General features: G+C 39.6%; 1 protein-coding gene and 1 pseudogene across 1 annotated transcript; both read right to left on the bottom strand.

The window, feature by feature from the left end:
* Nucleotides 1-2215: 2215 nt before the first annotated feature.
* On the bottom strand, nt 2216-3912 carry LOC147938572 (uncharacterized). The gene is made up of 6 exons (XM_087465678.1): nt 3778-3912; nt 3476-3622; nt 2725-3044; nt 2505-2629; nt 2342-2423; nt 2216-2243 (listed from the first exon to the last, which is right to left on the bottom strand). The coding sequence occupies exons 1-6, from the start codon at nt 3910-3912 to the stop codon at nt 2216-2218; spliced, it is 837 nt and encodes a 278-aa protein (XP_087321804.1).
* A 3106-nt stretch (nt 3913-7018) lies between these two features.
* LOC147938571 (uncharacterized) lies at nt 7019-15755 on the bottom strand (annotated as a pseudogene).
* Nucleotides 15756-15966: the final 211 nt, after the last annotated feature.

The raw sequence follows: 15966 nt of genomic DNA, 5'->3' as shown, positions 1-15966 counted from the left end.
ATATATTTATTATTTATTATTAAAAAAAAAAAGGTCGGTCCTTTCAATATTTACCTAAACTTTTTATATTTACCTAATCTTTTAAGAAACTTACGATTTAAAACAGTGATATTAGATTTAACTTGTAATGTTAAAAATAATGAAAATTCCAAACATAATTAAACACGAGTATTCATGTCCAAAGTTTCATCAAATTATTTTTATAACGTCTAAAACAACAGTAGTAAAGTTAATAAAATAAGAAAAATTGAGAAATGGATTTATAGCTAGCTGCTCCAACCACAATCTCAATCTTCTTCTTCATTGTCTTCATCATTGCAATCCACGTCTAGCCAGCGTCTATAAAAAAATGAATAATTCAGGATTAAAATTCCGCCATAAAGTTGATTATACTGAAATTTTTTCAATTTACTAAATTAATGACATTACAGCATAAGGCCAGTATCAAATCCAGCAAATTCATCTTCAAGAATGACTTTTGAACATCGTAACTGAGACATCAGACATTGCATACCTAGCAAAGAAGAATTTAAGTAAGGAAATGATAGTTTTTAGAGGTATATGAGACTATTAAACAGTACCTTCGTATACAGAGATCCTCCAAAACAGAAGTGTACACATTATTGGTTGATTAGCATAGGTAGAGGAAGAAACAATTTTGTCCCGTTTCTGAAGCAATGCAGTACAAACCGAACCAACAGCAACACATTCAATCTCTTGGCCACTTACAAAAAATTTTGATTGTGCATAAGTTAATCAACAACTATTTTAAATAATAAAAGAATTTATTTTCAATATTTTCGTAAGTTTTGAATATTCTCTTACTTGTGTTCAAGGATAGTGAATGTCACAACTTCATTCTCTGAAATGTAGCCATTTTGAGGTTCAAGAAATTCAATTGTCTTAGGCTCTATCACATGTTTCAACATTCTAAATGGCATCTAGAATATAAGATTATTCCAATATAAAAAAAATTAGAAAACATTCAAAACAAAGACATCATCTTTAAAGTAGAATATCATCAGATAAGGACAGAATTATTAAGATAAAATGAATATTAAAGCTTACCTACACAACAGTTCTTCTCGTCAGGCGTCGAATTTTGCATTTTCAATGCATCATACAGAAGGATAAAATTGTCAGTACTTCGAGGATATATTGGAATCATTTTTGTTTGAACCTGGATCAGAATCTCAAACGGGTGGTTTGAGTTTCGGAATGATTGTTGACCTTCAATCACTAAAAATCCAGAAATCTCGTACCAGTCTCCTTCCTTGATCTTTCCATAGTAACTGTCTAAATAGAGATCTGCATCTATCTTGGCATCAATCCTATTTCCCTATAATTTAAACACATTATAGCACTTCATTGATTTATTTATGTTGTATAACTCATCTGATATGTGAAAAAATTACGGAAAAATGGGAAGGGGAAGAAGATTTACCCTTTCGTCTACCAAAATCACACTTTGATAAAAAGCTGTCCTTGAATGAATTGGGGTCGCCATTCTCTAAGAATTTTTACAGCAACTTTCGGGTTTACGTAACGTAGGATTCAGATCTTTTAAGTACAGCACCATCCTTTTTTTTTTTTTGGTGTTGTGTGTATTTCGAAGCAAAGAGAAGTCTCAGTGAGAAGTTCCAAACACTTCAATAATTTATTTGAAGTTCATATATTAAAACTCCAAAAAAGATAAAATTATAAGAATCAGAGTTCTAGATTTATGTGGATTGTATTAAAACCCGTGGTATACACAGGGAAAGCTGCATGAGTCTCTGTTCGATAAGAATGAACAATGTTTTTTGTTTTTTCAAAATAATTTATTTTTAATTTTTAATTGGACGGTTGAAACTCTAAATTTCAAATTGAAGGTCTAACTTTGTATTTTTTCAACTTGCATGCTGACATCTTTTTATTATCATGCATTGGACTATCGTATATTTGTTACAGTTTTTGTTGAAACTTTATTGGAAACTTAAAAGTCTCTGTCTTTCCAATTTTTTTGAAAGTACTTTATATGTAGTTATTTTTATCAAAATATTGTTAAAACAACAATCTTTTGGTTAAATTAACCATAAAACGATTTCTGTAAATATATTTAAACTTAAATTTATGTTTTTTTAATAAATATAATCCATATAGTATTAAAATATATAATAGTTAAAACCCTATAAAATCCCTAATAAGCCAAAAAAAAATTGAGGAAGTGAGTCTTCTATTTGCGAGTCCTCTTCCTTGGTCTCCTATAAATCATTTAGTTTAAACATGAAAAGAAGATTATAAGCGTAATTCTATAATCTTTTAATTTAATATATAGCATGAACAGATAGGATAATCTTACAATTCCATCATCTTCGCCACCTCAGGAACTTGCGAATTGAGTATTATTTGCGTACAAACTGTAGAAGATATACTTCTTTGTCCTGCAAAGTTGTAAGAGAAACAATTCTTTTAATACCTGATCATCAAAACTGAGCAGGAACTATCATCAAATTTATGTATACCTTGGAAAACTTCAATTAGAGCCCATCGAATAACACAAACCAAGCGATCACCCCGGAAAGTTTTTAAAGTATCATATAATTTTGCAGCTGATGTTTCGAATAATTCACACCTTATTAGGGTTCCACTATAATTTCAAAAATTTAAACATTATGTTTCAATATACTTCAAAATTATTATTATGTATAATATATATATATATATATGAGTATTATAATTTACCTGAAATCACGTAGATCAAAAGATATTTTGTGGTTAATCGAGTAATCCTCTGCTTTATTATTTATTTCAAGAATTTCTTCAGTACTTTGCATCTCATCGACCTCTTCATCCTCATCTAAATCTTGGATGTATTTATCCTCATTATGATCATCGTTATCACTATTATCTGACTGGTATTCGCCATCAACATCAGTTTCTTCTTCAGTATCATCCTCTTCTTCATCCATTATATCATAACAAACATCATATATAATCATCATCAACCTGATCTCCAACATCAGTGTCATCATCAGATTCTTCAAAGACTGTGCAATCTGATTCTGAGTGATCATGAAAAGTATTTTAATTTTATACAGATGTCATCGGTGAGATTGTCAATATTGGATGAACCCAATCGAGTGCAATACTTAAACAACTCACGGATATTCTCACTTTGTCTTACGTCCACATGTTCTGATGATTTTCTGACATATTGATTTCATCTTTTTGTTGCAGTTTCCTGAAATTACAGCTGAATTCCCCAATATTGACAATCTCACCAATGACATCTGTATAAAATTAAAATTAGTTCAAATACAGAGATTTATAAATAATTATTAAATTTTATGTTTAAAAAACGAAATTATTGCTCACCCACTAAGTAATCTTCACATTGGGTACCATCATTAATGAGTTTGAAATCGACGAAATCATAGAAATCTTCCCCTCCAACAATTGAATTCTCTTTGATCTTGGTATTATACAAAATTACAATTTTGTAACAATGTGTGGTAGCCAAACATGAACCATTCTGCTCAACAACCTTAAAGTCTTCGAAATCAAGCCAATCACCAACCTTGACCTTTGAGACAAAACGATCATAAACATCTCCACGAAATGAACATTGGACCTTTACACCCTAATAAAACATAGTATTAATAATTATCGCATAATACAATTTTATATGTCAAAAATTATTCTAAAATACTTGTAATTTTAACTTTCAGGTATAATTGCATATAAGCTTGCTGTTTGAAATATATAATGAGCTTATAATTAGAATAAGGTAAATACCTTACTATCAGATAAAACCATCTCCAAACTTGGACCTTTCTCTTCCCACAGACACAAGACCTTCACACGAATTTTCCATTCATATTTTGAAGAGTTCAAATGCGAAACATCATCGAAAAGGCTATACCTAACCATAGTTTTTTGTTTTGTTTTTTTTTTTCTTCTTTGATTTAGGTTAAAATCAAAAGAGTCGAATAGACGTATACATATATGCAATTTAATATATTCACAATTTACATTTTTTTTTTGAAAGTGATATTTTAAAATTTTTGTTTAGCAAATCATTTAACTAATCTGTATAGATCTGCAGACATTAATATCTTTACACTTCCCTTTATTTTAGAGATAAATAGTAATCTTCTTAATATTTATCATTACGGCTTTTAATGCGTATTTACATTTTCTATTTTACATAAATCGTGATAATACACTATATTCTATTCTGTTTTAAATATATAATATCTTTTAAAATTATCCACCCTACTTTACATAATGTAAAATAACAACATTAGATTTTCCTAACAATAATCTTCAAAATATTGAACATAATAATTATCACATTTTAAAGAATATTAGCTATCAATATGACATTTCATTATTATTTTCCAAATTTAAATAATAATCATGAACTTTAGTAACTGGTCGATTAGATATCATAATATTCATCATACTATTCTCTAAATATCATGTTTATTGAAACAACCGACCCCTTTTTTTTTAATAAATAAATAATAAATAATAATATAATAAATAACTAGAACTAGTGGTCCCATATCCACTAGCCACCTAACCACATTCACAATCCAACAGCGGAACAACATACCAATAGATATCCAATAAAACAATATCCAATAACCAAATAAGTAATATCCAGCATTAATCCCAAACAGCATAAATCAAACAACCAGCAATCCTAACAATGCTCTAAGACTCAATTCTAGCAACCTAACAATGCCAGATAACCATACAATCAAGTCCCTAGAACATCCTCCTCTTCATTGCCTTCGATTCCACGATCACACTTTGTCTTTACCTGCACCACAAACACAAATTGAGATGCATGAGTATTTGATAAACACTCAGTGAGGCAATCCTCCCATCTACTGGGCTATACACACAAGCAATAAGATCTCTACATGCCACAAACAACAATCAATAAAACAAACCAGGCAATATACATAGCATGCAACATCCATTGTAACTGAACAAGGGGTGTCGACCGACACCAGATGGTGTCGATCGACAATGACTATCTGGTGTCGACCGACACCCTGCCCGACACTCCCGAAAGCCTTAGTTTGTGTCGACCGACACCTCCACATGGCATCGATCGACACTCGCCAAAGTCCCGAGCCGTCCTCGCGTTGGTGTCGACCGACACCCCAACTGGTGTCGACCGACACCGATGCCGAGCAGCGATTTCCCTCGATCAGAAACTCCGAATCTCGCCTCCAATCTTCTCCAATCCGCTCCTTGCACTCCCAGAAGCCAATCCCAGCCCAGACAGCAATGAAATATCATAGAGAACTCAAAGAAACAACCACATAAGCACCAAAACACATAGAATCTAGAGATCTTAGCTTAGATAAGCCATGGTCATGCACTCACCTCTTTGCAGGAAGATTCTGACCAACAAGAACGAATTCCCTCACTCCTAGCAAGCTTCTAGCACCTTCCCAGCCTTGGATCTCCCAAGAACAGCAAGGAATCTCTCAATCTCTTCCCAAAAGCTCAAGAACACTCTCTCTTTGTGTTTTCTCTCAAAAACGGCGAATAAAACAAAACCACACGACCCTAGGTCGTTTTCTTCCTTTAAAACTCGATTTAGGGATTCCCTAAACCAACCACGCAAACCGGACAATTAAAATTGAACCGACCAAACCGACCACAATTGGTGTCGATCGATGCCTCACTAGGAGGTGTCGATCGACACCCTTACCAAAATACCAAAATTTGGTTTGCGGGTGTTACAATTCTCCCCCACCAAACTAGATTCGTCCTCGAATCTCGAACAACCATCAGTCAAGGACTCCCGTGCAACCGTCTCCACGGCCCGCACTCCTCCGACCGATCTACAGAAGGTCACCTCTAGGCGATAGACTCACGTTCCAGGCTCATTTGCTCTTGACTTTTTGTACTTTCCTTTACTCCTAGGTCTAAACCTTGAGTTTTTATTGGCTCCTCATCAGACCTAAGTCTGCATGCCAAAATATACAAGGAAAAGTCCAAACTCGTCTCTCGGGTTGCCACCCTACAGCGCGCCCCCGGATCGTCATTCGAAGTCGATATACCACCCATACTCCCGAGCCACAAAGTCTCTGAATATGGCAGTACTAGGAGAACCTAAGTCCTCCAAGAGTCGCGAGCAAACGATTCTGAACACGTCTGAGCCCTATCCCTATCCAGGTTTCCTTCCCGTGGCTCGCGTAAAACATCTCAATATCCTACCAACCACATATCCCCTCACCGGGATACCCCATGACCACACAAGTATCATCTTCACGCCACAAAGGCCATCTGTCCCGAAGGACCGTCTGTCTCGAAAGACCATCAGTCCCGAAGGACCGTCTGTCCCGAAGGACCATCAGTCCCGAAAGACCGTCTGTCCCGAAGGACCATCAGTCCCGAAAGACCGTCTGTCCCGAAGGACCATCTGTCCCAAAGGACCGTCTGTCCCGAAGGACCATCAGTCCCGAAAGACCGTCTGTCCCGAAGGACCATCTGTCCCGAAGGACCATCACAAAGACACTCTGGCTAAACAGCCCGCCACAAAGGCCAAACAAACGTCCTAAAAAGGACCGCCACCAAGGCCACACAATTGTCCTAAATAGAACCGTCACAAAGACACTCTGGCTAAAAGCCCGTCACAAAGACCACACAAATGTCTAAAAAGACCGCCCCACACGGGCACACTGACTCAAAAGTCCGCCACTAAGGCCACACCCAAGCCCCTCCAAGGCTCTCCACCGCTAAAATGGACAAATTCCAACTCCCGGAAAACTTTCCATATTTAGCACTTTCCATTTTTTTTTGGAAACTTTCCACTTTTGGAAACTACTATTTCAGGAAACTTTCTTCCAAAACCCCGCCTCACGGAAACTTTGTACCCCGAACACCACCTCATCTTGTTATTGAGTCGCACAACCAACCTCCCCAAGCGACCGAGTAACAAGAGAGATGGGCTGGAATACTCCATTCCCGCTCCAGCCACGGATTACAAATGGGACCAGGCTAAACAAGCTCAAGTCGCGGCTTGCTTCTCATACCACTTCTTGAACCTTGCCTTCATCCTTGCCTCAGGCTCCCAAGTCTGCTCCTCAACACCATCACAGTCCCACAGGACTCTCATCAAAGGAATCTTCTTCTTCCGAAGTTCCTTGATCCTCTTCTCGAGAACCCTCACTGGTCTCGCCTCCAAAGTCATGTTAGGCTGAAGATCCTCAGGAATCTTAGCCAACACCTCCTCTCCCTCACGGAGACACTTCCGCAACATAGACACATGGAAAACCTTATGGAATGCACGCATCACCTCAGGTAACTCCAATCTATACGCCACTGGTCCAACCCGCTCAATCACCCTGAATGGACCCATATACCTCGGACTCAACTTAGTCTCTGACAATGACCTGTTCGGACCCCGCAACATGGCCATCTTGAGGTACACTCTGTCTCCCACCTGAAACTCAAGATCTCTCCTCCTCCTATCTGCATAACTCCTCTGCCTATCCTGAGCCTCCTTCATGTTCAGCTTGAGAACCCGAATCTTCTCTGAGGTCTCCTGAACAAAACTAGCACCAAACATGCTCTTCTCCCCCACCTGAGTCCAGCATAATGGTGTACGACATGGCCTCCCATACAAAGCCTCATAAGGAGCCATCTTAATACTCGCCTGATAGCTGTTGTTGTAAGCAAACTCTACTAGGTTCAGGTGATCTGCCCAATGGCCACCCCAATCCAACACACACATCCTCAGCAAATCCTCCAGCGTCTGGATCGTCCTCTCTGACTGTCCATCAGTCTGGGGATGATAAGCTGTACTCATATGCACCTTAGTGCCCATCTCTGCCTGAAACGCCTTCCAGAACACCGAAGTGAACTTGGAATCCCTATCAGACACAATGCTCGCTGGCACCCCATACAACCTGACTATCTCCCTCACATTTTCTTAATGGACAGAAAATGTGCTGACTTAGTCAACCGGTCCACAATGACCCAAATAGCATCAAAGGTCCGTGACACTGGCAATCCCACCACAAAATCCATAGTGATCATATCCCACTTCCACTCCGGAATGGGTAAACTCTTCAGTAACCCGCCAGGAACCTGATGCTCAGCCTTCACTAGCTGACACACATCACACCTCGAAACCCAACTAGCTACATCCTTCTTCATCCCGACCCAATGATAGTACCTCTTGAGATCACGGTACATCTTAGTCGCTCCTGGATGAATGGACAACTTGCTCGCATGAGCCTCTCTCGGAATCTCCTGTCTCAACTCCTCATCCTTGGGCACACACACACGACCGTGCACCAAGATAGTACCATTATCTGAGACCTGATACTCTGAATCCACATCCTTAGAGGCATTCACCAGCCCCAAATCCTTCTCCTGAGCCAACCTCACCCTACTCAGAAGATCTGCTCTATCTACTGCTTCCAAACCCAACGGTTCCTGTGAAACAGCACACAAGCTCAAAACACTGATCTCCCCTACCAGAGACTCCATCTCCTGCTCTTGAGCCGAAGCTACCCTCTTCCGACTCAGAGCTTCTGCAACCGTGTTAGCCTTACCAGGATGATAGGCTATCTCCAAATCATAATCTGCCACCAGCTCCATCCACCGCCTCTGTCTCAAATTCAACTCAGGCTGAGTGAATATATACTTCAGGCTCTTATGATCTGTGAACACCTGTACCTTTGCACCATAAAGATAAGATCTCCAAATCTTTAGGGCAAAAACTACAACACCCATCTCCAAATCATGGGTAGGATAGTTGCCTTCATGCACCCGCAACTGCCGCGAAGCATAGGCAATCACCTTCCCATGCTGCATCAGAACACCACCTAAACCAACTCTGGATGCATCTGTATAAACCACATAGGGTTCTCCCTGCTCAGGCAAAGCCAACACTGGCGCAGTAGTCAACATCTTCTTCAGGCTTGCAAAGCCTTCCTCACACTCTTCTGACCAGACAAAAGGAACATCCTTCCCTGTCAACTTAGTCATAGGACGTGCTCTGCTTGCAAACCCCTGCACAAATCTCCTGTAGTAACCTGCCAATCCAAGGAAACTTCTGATCTCTGTGGCATTCTACGGTCTAGGCCAATCCCTGATAGCCTGAATCTTCTCTGGATCTACAGAAACCCCCTCTGCAGAAACAATGTGACCCAGAAAGCCCATCTCACGCTGCCAAAAACTGCACTTGCTCAACTTAGCAAACAACTTCTGCTCCCGAAGCTTCTCCATAACTGCCCTCAAATGCACTGCATGCTCCTCGGGACTCCTAGAATAAACCAGGATATCGTCGATGAAAATGATGACAGATACATCCAGAAACTCCTGAAACACACTGTTCATCAATCTCATAAACGCTGCTGGCGCGTTAGTCAATCCAAAAGGCATCACCACAAACTCGTAGTGCCCATACCTCGTCCTGAAAGCAGTCTTCCTCACATCTGCCTCATCTATCGGTATTTGATGATAACCCGATGCCAGATCCACCTTGGAGAACCAAGTAGCACCCCTCAACTGATCCAACAACTCGTCAATCCTCGGGAGAGGGTACTTGTTCTTCACAGTGACCCGGTTCAAACCCCTGTAATCAATACACAACCGGAAACTCCCATCCTTTTTCTTGACAAACAACACCAGCGCTCCCCACGGTGACACACTAGGACGGATGAATCCCTTACTCAACAAATCCTCTAGCTGCTTCTTCAGCTCTGCCATCTCTGTTGGAGCCATTCTGTAAGGAGCCTTGGATAACGGTGTCGTCCCCGGTTCCAGTTCAATGGTAAAAGGATCCGACCGAGATGGTGGTAATCCCTGCAAAGACTGAAACACATCCTCAAACTCCTCCACTACCGGAATACCGCTAACCGTAGACTTCCCCACTGACTCTGGCCTAGATATAGTAACCAAATAAGCCTCACGGCCCTTCTCGATCATCTTCCCAGCCTGAATGGCTGAAATCACGAGACTCCCCGAAGTCGGTCTAATACCCTGAAAAACCAACTTCCCTCCTGGACGCTCAAGCTCCACTCTACCCCGATAGCAATCCAAATGCACCATATGCCGATGCATCCAATCCATCACGAGAATAACATCATACAGCTCCACTGGACTGATAAGCAAATCCGCTGGCCAAGACTCTCCTGCGATCTGAATATCAATTCCTCTAGCTCGTCCAATAACTGTCAGGAACTTGCCTCCCGCAACTCTAACAACTCCTGTACGCTCTCCAGGATTCCCGCTGATCCCCGCACACTCTGCACACTCTGGAGTAATGAAGCTATGCGAAGCTCCAGAATCAAACATAACGTGGGACTTAAACCCGCCCACCAACAAGGTCCCTACACAAACCTCATGTGTTGAGAACCTAATACTTTATCACAGGAAACATAAAATCTGACCCTACTAAAATTCACAAGGATTAAGTACCAGAAATTATACCTGTGATCGCTCCGGCACTAGTTCCACCAGTCTCTGCTGTCGTGTAAACCCGTGGCGCCTGCTCAATCCGTGCTACCTGCTGACCTCCAGGCTGCACCTGCTGCAACGCTGCCACTGCTGCCGGCTGCAACTTGGGACACAAGGGCCTGATGTGCCCTGGCTCCCTGCAATGATAACATACTCGGGGCCCCACCGTCGGAGCACTCCTCTTGGGACAACTAGCAATCTTATGATCCTTGCTCCCACACTTGTAGCAACTCGGACCACTCTGTGTCTGCGTAGCCTCCCACTTCCTCTTGGTTCCCTGTGCAGGCCTACCGCCCCTGCTCGAACCACCCGGCTGCTGAGCCCTACTAGACTGAGCCACTGGAGTAGCCGACACTGACTGTGCTCGGATATCCTCCTCAATCTCTGCTGCAGTCTCAACCAGCTCTGCACGCGTAGCATAACTCCTCCCTCTACAGTGAACTCTCAAGTCATCACGTAGAGCCCTCAAGAACCTCCTGATCTGAGCCTCCTCAGGCTCCATAGCCCGACCCCCATAACAAAGAAGTCGACTGAACTCCAAGTCCAGCTCCCGCACTGACCGTGTCCCCTGAGACAACTGAAGGAACTGCACCTCCAAACGATCCAATGCCTCTCTAGGAAAATACTTGCGGTTGAACTCCAAAACGAAGTCAGTCCAAGTCATCTCCCGCTGCACCCTCCTAGCAGCCACAGATCTCCACCACAACTCAGCATCACTACTCAAAAATTAGACCCCTATGTCCACCCAAAACTCCTCAAGACATCTCAGAGTATGGAAGTTACGTTCCACTCTCGTCCTCCACGCATCCGCAGCAGTAGGATCTACACCTCCTGAAAACTGCTCAGTACGCAACCGACCCATCTCTGTCAACATGCTGAGATAACGAGCATGGACCCTCGCATCCGCAGCCACTGGCTGCCGCTCCTCCGCCACCACTGGTGGCACTACCTGAGCCTGAGCCGGTACCACTGGTGGTAACCGCTCTAACACCTATGCTAGCAAAGCCGCAACGTCAACACCAGGGACTCCACCCGCTGGGACCCCCACACCCGGGACCCTAGCATCACCGGCCACTGGGGCATCAATACCGCCCCCTCCTGCCACACTCACAGAATCCCCCGGAACATCCTGCGACTCGCCAACACCCTCAGCTGTCACACTCTGGTCCTCGGTCTCACTAACCACTGGGGCTCTACCCCTACCACGACCACGTCCGCGACCACGTCCGCGTCCACGACCTCGACCAGTCACAGCATCCTCTCTAACCATCTGCACTACCATGAACAGAAGGCTAAGCAAACAATTTCTATTATAACACAGAAACATAAACTCACCGTGGAATCACACACTCGGCTCGAAGAGGATGTTCTATGACTTCATGCCACACACAATTGACTAACTCACATAATCAATCAAGACATGCAATCCCAAACATCTACAACAGAAACCTAGTGAACCCAAACCTAGAACCGTAAGGGCTCTGATACCAAAATGAAACAACCGACCCCTTTTTTTTTTTTTAATAAATAAATAATAAATAATAATATAATAAATAACTACAACTAGTGGTCCCATACCCACTAGCCACCTAACCACATTCACAATCCAATAGCGGAACAACATACCAATAGATATCCAATAAAACAATATTCAATAACCAAATAAGTAATATCCAACATTAATCCCAAACAGCATAAATCAAACAACCAGCAATCCTAACAATGCTCTAAGACTCAATTCTAGCAACCTAACAATGCCAGATAACCATACAATCAAGTCCCTAGAACATCCTCCTCTCCATTGCCTTTGATTCCACGATCACACTTTGCCTTTACCTGCACCACAAACACAAATTGAGATGCATGAGTATTTGATAAACACTCAGTGAGGCAATCCTCCCATCTACTGGGCTATACACACAAGCAATAAGATCTCTACATGCCACAAACAACAATCAATAAAACAAACCACGCAATATACATAGCATGCAACATCCATCGTAACTGAACAAGGGGTGTCGACCGACACCAGATGGTGTCGATCGACACTGACTATCTGGTGTCGACCGACACCAAACTGGTGTCGACCGACACCCTGCCCGACACTCCCGAAAGCCTTAGTTTGTGTCGACTGACACCTCCACATGGCATCGATCGACACTCGCCAAAGTCCCGAGCCGTCCTCGCGTTGGTGTCGACCGACACCCCAACTGGTGTCGACCGACACCGATGCCGAGCAGCGATTTCCCTCGATCAGAAACTCCGAATCTCGCCTCCAATCTTCTCCAATCCGCTCCTTGCACTCCCAGAAGCCAATCCCAGCCCAGACAGCAACGAAATATCATAGAGAACTCAAAGAAACAACCACATAAGCATCAAAACACATAGAATCTAGAGATCTTAGCTTAGATAAGCCATGGTCATGCACTCACCTCTTTGCAGGAAGATTCTGACCAACAAGAACAAATTCCCTCACTCCTAGCAAGCTTCTAGCACCTTCCCAGCCTTGGATCTCCCAAGAACAGCAAGGAATCTCTCAATCTCTTCCCAAAAGCTCAAGAACACTCTCTCTTTGTGTTTTCTCTCAAAAACGGCGAATAAGACAAAACCACACGACCCTAGGTCGTTTTCTTCCTTTAAAACTCGATTTAGGGATTCCCTAAACCAACCACGCAAACCGGACAATTAAAATTGAACCGACCAAACCGACCACAATTGGTGTCGATCGATGCCTCACTAGGAGGTGTCGATCGACACCCTTACCAAAATACCAAAATTTGGTTTGCGGGTGTTACATTTATCTTCTCCTCACGCCTGAATATGAGCTACGACACCAAGGATTTCTTCTTCCATATGCAGATTATTTACATTAATTTAACAATATTATTCAAAATTTTGAACATAATATTTAACACTTTTTCTTTCTTAATAATAGTTATGAATATAGCATTTCATTGTTTTGTTTAGTTCTTACATAATCATCAAGAACCTTGGTATCCGGTCGTTTGTATTGTTTATAATTGTATTTCACGATTATTATATTTGATCGTCATTATTAAAGTACAATTTTTTTAATTATTAAAATAAATAATCCGTGAATTATTTTTATTTCATAAAGTATTCATCCATCTAAAACAATATCCATAAAAATACGATTATAAGATCTCATAACATTCATCCTACTATTCTCTAAATTTTGTCCTTCTCCTCTCTTCACGCCTGAACTTTTGCAACGACACCAATCATTTCTTCTTCCATACGCATTCTATTTTAAAAATAATAACAATGTCATATATTATATCTAATGGAATTTTATTGAGAATATTTTAAGATAATTACCGTGTAGTTTAAATGGAAAGGAAACGACTCTGATTTTTTGCGATCAATAGCTTCTCTGCAGATATTAACAAAAATAGGATTACGATCAAAATTTACGAAAAAATGCTAGTAAAATGTTTCATTAAAATATTAGTATCAGGATGACTTTTAAACACAAATTGTTTCTGTGTTAATACCAAATAAAAATATTAGTAACAAACGTTAGAAGATGTTTCAAACAAAGAATTAGGGTCAAATCCGCCTTTTAACATAAAAACACTACCGAACAATAGCCGAAAGACGTTGTATTGCTGATTCTGCATCTCTAATCTATTGATTAATCACACTAAATGATGTTATATCCGAAAAAATAAGAGTAATTAATTTAAAACAATAACAAAATCATTTATTTAAAAATATACCATAAATATTGGGATATTATTAGCACCATTCATAGTCTCTCTGCAATGATAATCCGTAACTACAAATGTTAATATGATTTTCTGTATCAAATATATATATATATGTATATAATTAATTTTCCTTTAAAATGTAAAACAATACATGTTTTTAAACATACGATCATTGGTAGATTCATCTAAACAATGTTTTAATTTAATTAAAAGAAATATATTAATAAAAAGAATTTTAAATTTAACAACATACCTTTTAGCATGGATGAAGATGCAAGATTCAAATAAAAATGTTCGATAGTCCTCGCCACATCCACCTATTCATTTATATTTATTTATTAGATCCACAAACACATGAATAAAATTTAATAACGATGATAGAATAGTTTACTATTTAATTTACCAAACATCTCTCATTAATATGATCATCTTCAGAAGCTTTCCTGCAACTATAAACATAAGCCTTTTTATTTAGTATCATCAAAGTATAAAGAATAAAGTTTAAAATATACAAAAATAAAATACCTAGATTTCTTGTGCGGGAACATAGATCTAAGATCACGACCATCTACTAACTCACCTAAAACATAAGAATTAGTATAATCGTTTTACAAAACTTTAAATAAATCAAGAAACCTATACAATATAATATAAGAAGTAATGAAACCATACACAAAGTTTTGGTAATGCTCGAACTTGTGTTCCAAACAAATACTACAGAAAGAGGATATGAATCATTAGAACACAAACACGAATACGAAGAACCATATAAAGGATCATCAAGACTATAATACATATATAATTTCAAGAACATGAGAAAAAATTAGGGTTTTCTCTGTTTTAAAGATTTCGAATTATGGAGAATGATTAGGGTTGTACCTATTTATATATTAGTTAACAACCTATAATTTTAGGGTTTCGAATAGATTGGTATATTTTGGTTGGGTTTTATATTAAGTCCATTAGTTTAGGTTTTAGAATTTTAAAATTTATTAAATCACGTTTTGACAATTATATAGATTAGATATTTAATTAATTTAGACTTTTATAATTTTCTAAATTAATTTGAATAGTAAAAAGGTCCAGATTTGAATCTCGTTAATGGCAAATTAGTAATTTTAAGTCTGAGGATGAATGTGGTGCGTTTCAGCAACCTAAATAGAGAACAAAAGCTTGTCCGAAAATTTTTCAGAAGTATTTTTCATTAAGGGTAAACGACGTAATTTTTTGTGAGAATGGCTGTGAGCTCTCTCGACTTCTCCTTTTATATATTAGATACTAAAAATTAACAATCATAATTGGCGATAATGTATAGAGACAAGAACTAATTGTGACTAATCAGTTCGTAGCATAAAAAACAATGGGGCTTCTCACAGAGTGAACACCATCAGATCATATCAAGTGTGCGGAAACAAACTTTTGATCAGCTTCGGGACCTTTGCCTGAAACAGTCACCGTGAAGGACTTCATAAACAAGACTTCTGGAAACACCTTGACTTTGAGTTTAGATCCCTCTACCTTTGCTTTGTAGGTGGCGTTACCCATACCAACGTTAGTGACTAATCTATGGAAAGTCAGTTTGAGCGGTTTTGAACATGTTATAAAAATGAAACAAAATTGCCGGAAAACATTGTTTTGCTCTTTCAACGCAAATCGTTCTCAAAAGAAAAAGCAAACGAAAAAAACATATACGAAAAAAAAGAAAAGAAAATGAAAGAAGGTAAGTTAAATACAGTTACTAAACAATACGAAAATA

The sequence above is a fragment of the Camelina sativa genome, chromosome 9, assembly GCF_030686135.1.
Source record: "Camelina sativa cultivar CO46 ecotype springtype chromosome 9, ASM3068613v1".
Classification (NCBI taxonomy): Eukaryota; Viridiplantae; Streptophyta; class Magnoliopsida; order Brassicales; family Brassicaceae; genus Camelina; species Camelina sativa.
This window is presented reverse-complemented; position numbering and strand designations above follow the sequence as displayed.

Bases quoted from the DNA above. Each gene is read 5' to 3' on its own strand.
- LOC147938572 (XM_087465678.1), bottom strand. From the start codon at position 3,912: ATGGTTAGGTATAGCCTTTTCGATGATGTTTCGCATTTGAACTCTTCA. The intron at 2,630-2,724 runs GTAAATTATAAT...TTGAAATTATAG, and splicing joins TTTGATCTACGTGATTTCAG to TGGAACCCTAATAAGGTGTG. The intron at 2,424-2,504 runs GTATACATAAAT...ACAACTTTGCAG, and splicing joins TCTAATTGAAGTTTTCCAAG to GACAAAGAAGTATATCTTCT.